The sequence below is a fragment of the Enhydra lutris genome, unplaced genomic scaffold, assembly GCF_002288905.1.
Source record: "Enhydra lutris kenyoni isolate GAN:26980312 unplaced genomic scaffold, ASM228890v2 scaffoldscaffold68, whole genome shotgun sequence".
Lineage (NCBI taxonomy): Eukaryota > Metazoa > Chordata > Mammalia > Carnivora > Mustelidae > Enhydra > Enhydra lutris.
Genome location: NW_019154152.1, coordinates 13,008,210 through 13,018,745, shown reverse-complemented (window position 1 = coordinate 13,018,745; position 10,536 = coordinate 13,008,210). Strand labels below are relative to the sequence as shown.

Here is a 10,536-nt window from a genome sequence, read left to right as displayed (position 1 = left end):
GCGGCTCAGTGGGTTAAGCCGCTGCCTTCGGCTCAGGTCGTGATCTCAGGGTCCTGGGATCGAGCCCCGCATCGGGCTCTCTGCTCAGCAGGGAGCCTGCTTCCTCCTCTCTCTCTGCCTGCCTCTCTGCCTGCTTGTGATCTCTCTCTGTCAAATAAATAAATAAATAAAATCTTTAAAAAAAAAAAAAAGGTTTGGACTACCAAAATGATCTCCCTATCTTAAGATTGACTGATTTGGAACTGATTTTACATCTGTAAAATCCCTTTAAAGCAGTACCTTTAGATGAGTGTTTTAATCAGAGAGGAGATATATGTACACTAGAGTCGGGAATCTTGGGGAGAATTAGAATTCTAAATGGTTGATCTTTATTTTCTTTTAATTTAGTTGTATTGTCACTGAATATGTGATATTTCAGATTTTTTTTTTTTTTTTTACTTTGTAAGATAGATTTTGAATCCTTTGTACTAACAAATGTTAGATGTTTATGGATCTTCTTGGCTTCTTTTTTTTTTTCTTGGCCTGACCACCATATCATCATCATCATCATCGCCTCCTCCTTCTTTCTTGAGAGGAAGTGCATGTGTGCATATGTGTGTAGGACAGGGTGCTGAGGGGTGGGGGAACAGAGAGAGAATCCAAAGCAGTCTCTATGCCCAACACAGGCCCTAGGTGGGGCTCCATCCCACAACCCTGAGATCATGATCTGAGCAGAAACCAAGAGTTAGGCATCCACCCAACCGACTGAGCCACCCAAGTGCCCCTATATCTTCTTTCGTTTTAGAAGCTATAAAACTCTAGACTAAGAGAATGGACAATTGGTGTCTAGTCTCAGTTACCTCCAAAGCAACTGTGGAACCTCAAGAAAAAAATATTTCCCACTGTTCCTTGGAATAATGCCACTGGCCCTAAGCTTTTTAAAAGATGTCTAAGAACTAAAGTGGGGTTATATGTAGTATAGTGATTAAAATCATAGGATGTGGGGCACCGAGCTGGGACAGTTTGGTGGAGCATGAAACTCTTGATTTCAGGGTTGTGAGTTTGAGCCCTGCACTGGGTGTGGAAATTACTGAAAAAGCTAAAATCTTAAAAAATAATAACAATAAATAAAATTATAGGCTGTGATCATTCTGGTTATATGGTGTGTATAACTTGAGCAAGTTATATATCCTCTCTGTCTCAATTTTCTTAATCTAGAAGATGAAATAGTAGTATCCATCTCAGAGAATTGTTAGGAGGAATAAATGAGTGAATATATTTAATATAATATACACAGAGTAGTGCCCAGCATGTGTTTAAGAGTTCAGTAAATTATTATTGCTGTTGTTACTGTTATTTTTACTCAGGGATGGGGTAGATTTTATCAGAAAGTCTGAAGACTTCATCCTAACTTTTCTATTAACTGCTGTATCATCTTAGACAAGTCATGGAAATTTTTTGGCATTCTTCATAAAAGTATGAATTTGGAATAGGTAAACACTGTAGCTTCTAAAAGTTATAACTGGTATAGATGTTAGTGTTTTTTGGATAATAGTGACATTAACTATTACAAATAATAGAATTCAGTATGGTCTCTGGATATAAAAATAAATTATGTAGACATTATTAATTTTAATATGTATAAAAACCAATTGGAAAAGTCAGTGCATTCATGTAATGATTCCCATTGTATAACAACTCTGGAGACTGACCTCCCTCCAGAACAAACTCCATTCACTGCTGTAATGCCAGCATTTAAAACAGTCCTCTCATAGACGCTCTGTAAACTGTCTATTGTAAAGTGAGTGTCCTTAAGAAATTCTCAAACTAGTAGGAAAAGCAAGATACAGATGTAGTGAAAAGAAGGGCCATCTGTACCCCAATGTTCATAGCAGCAATGGCCACGGTCGCCAAACTGGAAAGTACCAAGATGCCCTTCAATGGACGAATGGATAAGGAAGATGTGGTCCATATACACTATGGAGTATTATGCTTCCATCAGAAAGGATGAATACCCAACTTTTGCAGCAACATGGACGGGACTGGAAGAGATTATGCTGAGTGAAATAAGTCAAGCAGAGAGAGTCAATTATCACATGGTTTCACTTATTTATGGAGCATAACAAATACCATGGAGGACAAGGGGAGATGGAGAGGAGAAGGGAGTTGACGGAAATTGGAAGGGGAGGTGAACCATGAGAGACTATGGACTCTGAAAAACAATCTGAGGGTTTTGAAGGGGCGGGGGGTGGGAGGTTGGGGGAACCAGGTGGTGGGTATTAGAGAGGGCACGGATTGCATGGATCACTGGGTGTGGTGCAAAAAAAATGAATACTGTTACACTGAAAAGAAATAAAAAATTAAAAAAAAAACAGGTAAGTCATTACAATATGCTAAGTCTTACAGTATGTTAAGTCTTGTCATAGATGGAAAGGTGCTGAATATTGCAGGTATTGCTGTTGGATTTTAGATTTTCCATGTTCTGCTTTTGCCTTCTTCAGCACTGTTAGAACAAGGTGATAAACTGCGTAATGCCATGGTGATCTCTACAATGAAATCAAGCCCAGATACTAGCATGTTGTTGGATGAAGTTCATCCTCCTATGAAGGAAGATTTTCTTAATGCCTCAACACAGTAAGTTACAGAATAAAGACGATTCCTAACAGTTCATTTCTTAATTGTTGCTGATGTATATTTTTTGTTAAGTTATAGACTTATTCAGCAAATAATTCTTAATGTGGTGAAAAGGAAGCCTAAACTAGGAGTTTATTTACTCACAATCTAGACATAGTACTGGTACTTGCTAAATGTGTAAATGGTTAGATTCTTTGCTCCCTGTGAACTGGCATGCTTGTATAATGGAGATATTCTTTCCTTCCTCTCTTACAGAGATGAAATTAGAGTCTAAGGTAGAAAAGGGCTTTGTAAATTGTGAACTTTTGTATATATTTAAGGTTGTTATGTCTGAAGGATGTTAAGTGTTCCATGTTGAATCATCTCCATGTACTATCTCTTAGCTCAGTTAATGCTGATTTAGATTTTTCCTGTATATTAGCCACTCAGAAAAGTACTTTTCCACACCACAGAATCAAAGCCTTGTCTAGGGACCAGTTTAAAGACCACATAGCAGATCACCTCCTTCCTCCAACTGAGAATACATTTTGGAAACATGACACAAAAGATGATACCAGAGCTATACAGCTGCTATTGGGCAGGTAAGGACTTTTAACTATCTTTCTTCTTTTTAAATTCTTCCTTCAATTCATTGTGTATATTGTTAACAGATTTATGTTCTGAAAGCAATACTTCCATGGAGTAGCCAAGTCATTCCCTTGGTTACTCATTGCATACTAAATAAAAATCACTATTTATTACCTACTAAGTAAAAATCTAGTCTTTAGCCTTTTATTCTTAGCTTCATTTACAGAATGGTCTCCAGCCCACCTTTCCATTCTTATCTCCCAACTTTATCTTCAACACCATTATTAGGGTATAATTTTAAAAACTCAGATTTTAGGGGCTTCTGGGTGGCTTAATCGATTAAGTGCCCAACTCTTGGTTTCAGCTCAAGTAACCATCTCAGGATTTTGAGATCAAGCCCCGTGTTGGGCTCCACCACAGCAGGGAGTCTGCTTGAGATTCTTTATCTCTCTCTCCCTCTGCTCCCCCTCCAACTCTCTCTCTTTCAAATAAATAAATTTTTTAAAAACCTCAGATTTTAAGCAAACACAAATTAATTCGGGGTCTTAGTATGTCTCTTATATAGCCTATGTTGCCTGTGTAATTAGGCAGGAAAAAAAAAAGAGGCATCCAAATTGGAAAGGAAGAAGTACAACTATATTCACAGATGACATGAACTGGTATGTAGAAAATCTTAAAGAATCCACTAAAAAAATACTAGAACTAATAAATTCTGGAAGATTGCAGGATATGAGATCAATACACAAAAATCAATTGTATTTCTATATACTTGCAATGAGCAATCCAAAAATGAAATTAAGAAAAAATTCCATTTATAATAACAATAATAACACTTAGGAAAAATTTAACAAAAGAAGTGTAAAACCTAAACTCTGCAACTACAAGACATTATTATTAAAAGAAGTTTTAAAAGATCTAAATAAGTACAAAAATCCCAAGTTCATGATTCAGTGCAATCCCTATCAGTATTGTAGCTGACTTCTTTGTAGAAATTAATAAACTGATTCTAAAATTCCTGTGAAATTGCAAGGGATCCAGAATAGCCCAGTCTTTAAAAAGAGAAAATTAGGGGGATTCACACATCCTTATTTTATTTTTAAAGATTTTTTTATTTATGGGGGGAGGGGCAGAAGGTAAGATGGTCTTAAGCAGACTCCACACTAAATAAGGAGCCAGACGCATGGCTTAATCTCACTACCCTGAGATCCCAAACTGAGCCAAAACCAAGAGTTGAATGCTTAACTGACTGTACCAGCCAGGTGCCATTCACACTTCCTTATTTTAAAACTTAGTACAAAGAAATAACAGGTCCATTTGGTACTGACATAAGGACAAGACATAAATCAACGGAATAGAAATGAGCTTATAAATAAACCTATGTCAGACAAACCACGAGAGACTCTGGACTCTGGGAAACAAGCTGAGGGTTACAGAATGGAGGGGAGTGGAGGGTAGGTGTGGCCGGGTGATGGGTATTAAGGAGGGCACATGTAGTGAAGAGTACTAGGTGTTATATGCAACTAATGAATCATTGAACACTACATCAAAAACTAATGATGTATACTGTATGTTGGCTAACTGAACATAATGGAAGGAAAGAAGGAAGAGGAATGGAGGGAGTAAGGAAGGAAGGAACCTATGTCTGTAGTTGACTAATACAAGGATATCAAGACCAATTTGTGAGGAATAGTCTTTTCAACAAATACTGTTGGGACAACTGGCCAGCTACATGCCAAAAAAATGAAGTTGGATCATTATCTCAAGTCATATATAAAAAAGAACTCAAAATGGATAAAATGGCTAAATGGAAGAACTAAAATTGTACAGCTCTTAGCAGAAATACAGAGTTAAATTTTTATTACCTTGGATTTAGAAAAAGATTCTTTAATATGACACCAAAAGGAGAAGCAACAAAAAACCCAGATAAATTAGAGTTAATTAAAATAAAAAATGTTTGTGCTTCAAAGGACATTGTTAAGAAAGTAAAAGGGTCATAGAATGGAAGAAAATATTTGCAAATCTGATAAAGGATTTATATCTAGAGTATATAAAGAATTCATACAACTTAATAATTAAAGGACCAGTCATTCAATTAAAAATATGGGCAAAGGATCTAAATAGAGATTTTTCCCAAGAAGTTAGTGAAATGGCTAATATATGCATGAAAAGATGTCAGCACCATTAGTTCTCAGGGAAACACATATCACCACAGTGAGATACCACTTCATAAGCACCAGGATGGCTTGAATCAAAAAATCAGGTAGTTAAAAAAAAAAAATCAGGTAGTAAAATTGGTGAGGATGTGGAGAATTTGGAACCTTCATACAGTGCTTACAGCAGTGTAAAATGGTGTACTACTTTGGAAAATAGTTCACCACTTTCTCAAACTGTTATATGTAGAGTTAACATATGACCTAGCAGTTCAGCTCCTAGATATACACCAAAGGGAAATGAAAGCTACATCCATGCAAAAACATGTACATGAATTTCCATAGCAGCATTATTCATTATAGTTAAAATGTTCATGAGATGAATGAATGTAAAAAAGTAATATATTCATAAAATGTAATATTATTTGGCCAGAAAATGTAATAAATTACTGATAACATGCTCTAGCATGGACGAACATTGAAAACATGCTGAATGAAAGAAGCTAGTCACAAAAGAGAACATATTTTGTGAGTTCATTTATATGAAACATACAAAATAGACAAATCTAGAGAAAAGAAAGTAGATTAGTGGGTTCTTTATCCCTGGGTATGATGGGAGGGTAAGTGATAATAGCTAGTGGATAGTTTCTTTTTAAGGTTTTAAAGTGACTCTGGTGATGGTTGTTCATATCTGTAAATATACAAAAAAACTGAATTACTCACTTTGAGTGAATTGTATCTTACGTAAATTGTGTCTAAATGAAACTTTTTTAAAACCCCCAGTGTAGTACTATATAGTCAAGAGGGAACCTCTACATCCTGACTTTACTTAAAGAGTGAAGGATTTGGACCCCACATTTAGTGCCTTAACTTTTAAGCCTCCCACTAGAGGTATGGGCTCTGAAAACACTTAATTCGAAAGCCAGTGGGGCTTGCATTCATGTGACTCATAATAATACACACTTTCCCAGCTGCTATTTGGTGTTCAGCTTTCAATCAGAGTGCATCTAGGCACTGACTTTGATCCTCCTGTTTGGGACAGTAGTGGGTCTTTGCATGCCCTCAACTACTGGGATCTACTAAGAACAATGGAGGAGTCTTGGACAATCAGAAAAATTTATGAGGCAGGTAGGGGCTTGGGAGCCAAACTAATTGATGAGGTTTATCTCCTACTGTCAAGAATAGAAACAGGTCAGAACTGTCTGTCAGGACATTACGACAGGACTGAGACAGGTGACTGTTTTGTCTAATACGCAGAATTCAACAGAGAAAGTCAAAGAAAATGAAGAAACAAAAGAATATGTTCCAAACAAAAGGACAGAATAAATATCCAGAAATAGATCTTAGGGAAGCAGAGATAAGTGAGTTACCTGACAGAGAATTAAAAATAACAGTCATAAAGAGTACCAAACTGGGGTGCCTGGGTGGCTCAGTGAGTTAAAGCCTCTGCCTTTGGCTCAGGTCATGATCTCAGGGTCCTGAGATTGAGCCCTACATCAGGCTCTCTGCTCAGCATGGAGACTGCTTCTCCCCCCACCCCCCCCTGCCTGCCTCTCTGCCTACTTGTGATCTCTGTCTGTCAAATAAATAAAATCTTAAAAAAAAAAAAAAGTACCAAACTAATCATAGAGCTAAAGAACACAATAACTCACTGAAAAATTTGAGAGGGGTTCAGCAGCAAACTAGATCAAAGGAAAGAAAGAATCAGCAAACTCAAAAACAAAGCAGTGGAATTCAGTCAGAGATACAAAAAGAAAAAAGAATGAAAGGAGTTTAGATAGCATAAGGGACTTATGAGAAACCAAGAGACCAGCATACACATTATAGGAGTCCCAGAAGAAGAAGGTGAGAGAGAGAGAAAGGAGCAAAAATAGTCAAAGAAATAATGGCTGAAAATTTCCCTAACCTGAGGAAAGAAACAGACATCCAGAATCAGGAATCCCAGAGAGTTTTAAGTTAGATGAATCAAAGGAGACCCATATTGCAACACAAGATAATTAAATTGTCAAAGTTTAAAAGGAGAGAATCTTTAAAGTAGAGAGCAAAAAGCAACTTGTTATTGACAGGGGATACCCCATAAGACTTTTAGCAGATTTTTCAGCAAAACCTGTAAACTAGAGGTGCCTGGGTGGCTCAGTCAGTTAAATGTCTGTCTCATGATTTCAACTCAGGTCATGATCTCAGGGTCATGAGATCAAGCCCAGTGTCAGGCTCTACACACAGTGGGGAGTCTGCTTGAGATTCTCTCTCTCCCTCTGCCCCTCCCCTGCCTCTCTCAAATAAATAGATAAGTCTTTAGAAAGAACAACAGAAAAAACCCTGCAGACCAGAAGGCAGTGGGATTATATATTCGAAAGTGCTGAAAGAAAAAAAACTGCCAGCCAAGAATACTGTACCTGGCAAAGCTGTCCTTCAGAATGGAAGGGAAGATAAAGAATTTTCCAGATAAACACAAGCTGAAGGACTGAATGACCATTAGACTAACCTTACAAAAAACATTAAAGGAAGTTCTTCAAGCTGAAATATGATGCTAGCAGTAACAAGAAAACATACAAAATTCTAAAACTCATGGCTAAAGGTAAATATATAGTTAAACTGAGAATACTGTAATACTACAATGGTGGTGGGTAATTCACTTATAAATCTAATATGAAGGCTAAAAGACAAAGTATTAAAAATAAATTTAACTATAATAATTGGTTAATGGATACATGATATAAAGCTACAACCTGTGACATCAAAAATTGAGAATGAGGTAGGGGAACTTTTGTATGTGTGTTGGTTTATCACCCTAAAATAGGCTGTTATAAATATGTAAGCCTCATGGTAACCACAGAGCAAAAGTGTATAGTAAAATATGTAAAATATAAAGGAATTAAAACATGCCACTCCAGTGAATCATCAAATCACAAAGGAAGAGAACAAGAAAGGAACTACAAATCAACCAGGAAGCAGTTAACAAAATGATAGTAGTAAGTTCATACCTATCAATAATTGTTTTAAATGTAGGTAGACTAAAGTATCCAACCAGAAGACAGAGAATACTGAATGGGTAAAAAAATAAGACCCAACTATATGCAGCCTGCAGGAGACTTTAAGGATTTATAAGCTCAAAATGAAGGGATTTCATGCAAGTGGAAACCAAAGGAGAGTTTGGGGTAGCTATTCTTAGGCCAGACAAGTAAGACTTTAAGCCAAAAAGTATAACAAGAGGTAAAGAAAATCATGATAGAGTGATGGTCAGTTTCTCAAGAGGATAAAAACGTAAATATTGATGCAGCCAAATACATAAAGCAAATGTTAGTAGATCCGAATGGAGAGACAACACCACCATAATAGCAGGGAACTTTAAATCCCACATCCCACAATGGATAGATCATCCAGACAGAATATCAATAAGGAAATCCTAGACTTAAATGACACAAACAGATGGACCTGATATACATATATAGAACTTTCCACCTAATAGCAGCAAAATACATATTTTTCTCACGCACACATGGAACATTCTCTGTGATCATCTACTGGGCCATAAAACAGTTATTAATACATTTAAGGAGATTAAAATAGTGGGCATTTTTTTCTGACCACAGTAGTATGAAATTAAAAATCAATTACAAAAAGAAAACTAGAAAATTTACAAGTGTGTGGAAATTAAACAACATGTTCCTGAACAACCAGTGGGTCAAAGAAGAAATCAACAGGGAAATCAAAGTAACTTGAGACAGAGGAAACTGGAAACACAATGTACCAAAAGTTACGGGATGCAGCAAAAGCAGACCTATGAAGAAAATCAATAGCATAAGTGTGTATATTAAAAAATAAGAAAGATCTCAAGTAAAATAACTAAATTTATACCTCAGGGAACTTAGAGAAAGAACAGACTAAGCCCAAAGTTGGTGGAAGGAAAGAACAAAAATCAGAGTGGAAACAAATGAAATAGACTACAAAGATAATATAAAAGATCAATGAAACTAAGAGCTGGGGTTTTTTTTTTTAATAGATAAACTATTAGACTTATGAAAACAAAAAGAGAGGACTTAAAATTATAAATCGGAGACATAACTGATACCAGAGAAGTACAGTCATAAGAAACTACCATGAAAAATTATATGCCAACAAATTGGAAAACCTAAAAGAAATTGGTAAATTCCTGGAAATATACAGCTGTCAAAACTGCCATCATGCAGAAATAGACACCTGAGCAGACTGATTACTAGTAAGGAGATTAAATGAGTAATCAAAAATCTCCTATCAAATTGAAGTCTGAAACTAGATGGCTCCACTAGTGAGTTTTACCGAACATGTAAAGAACTAGTACCACTCCTTCTCAAACTCTTCCAAAACACAGAAGAGAGGGAACACATCCAAACTCATTTCACAAGGCCAGCATTACCTTGCTGCTAAAGCCAGACAAAGACACTGCAAGAAAAGAAAATTATGGGCTAGTATCCCTGATGAACATAGATGCAAAAGTCTTCAGCAAAGTAGCAAATAAGCTCAACAGTACATTAAAATGATCATATACCATGATCAAGTAGAATTTGTTCCAGGGGTGCAGAAACAGTTCAACAGCCACAAATCAGTAAGTGTGATACACTGTATTAACAAAAAGAAGCATAAATGTCATATGACCCTCTCAATAAATACAGAAAAAACATTTGATAGAATTCAACACCCATTCATGATAAAACCTCCCAACAAACTGGGTATAGAACCAGTGTACCATGGGCGCCTGGGTGGCTCAGTCAGTTAAGCATCTGACTCTTGGTTTGGGCTCAGGTCATGCCTCAGGGTCCTGAGATCAAGCTCTGGATCAGGCTCCATGATCTCTCATTCTCTCTTTCCAGAATAAATAAAATCTTAAAGGGGGGGGGGAGCAGTGTACCTCAACATAATAACAAAGGCCATAAATGACTAGCCCACAACAAACATCATAGTTAATGATGAAACACTGAAAGCTTTTCCTGTAAGATTAGAAACAAAAGATGCTTGCTCTCACCATTTTAATTCAGCATGGCCTTTTAATGTGTTGTAGACAGTAGAGTAAGTTTAAAGAAGTGTTAACTGAAAAAAAAATTAAATGGGGAGGACTGAATACTGAACAGTGGTGATCTTGATAACTTCAAAGGTGTGCAGTGGAGGGAAAAAAGGAGTAACCAAGTGAGGGGGAACTATAAATAGCAAGTGATTGTTATGTAAAATG

At 36.5% G+C, this 10,536-nt stretch overlaps 1 protein-coding gene across 5 annotated transcripts in view; it reads left to right on the top strand.

The window, feature by feature from the left end:
• Positions 1-10,536, top strand: part of LOC111159580 (C2 calcium dependent domain containing 3) — a 153,319-nt gene that overhangs the window by 32,530 nt on the left and 110,253 nt on the right. For all 5 annotated transcript variants that reach the window (XM_022522112.1, XM_022522115.1, XM_022522111.1 and 2 more), the window contains exons 6-7: positions 2,481-2,613; positions 3,066-3,194. In XM_022522112.1, the coding sequence (XP_022377820.1) occupies positions 2,481-2,613; positions 3,066-3,194 (262 nt within the window). The remainder of the gene's footprint in view (positions 1-2,480; positions 2,614-3,065; positions 3,195-10,536) is intronic.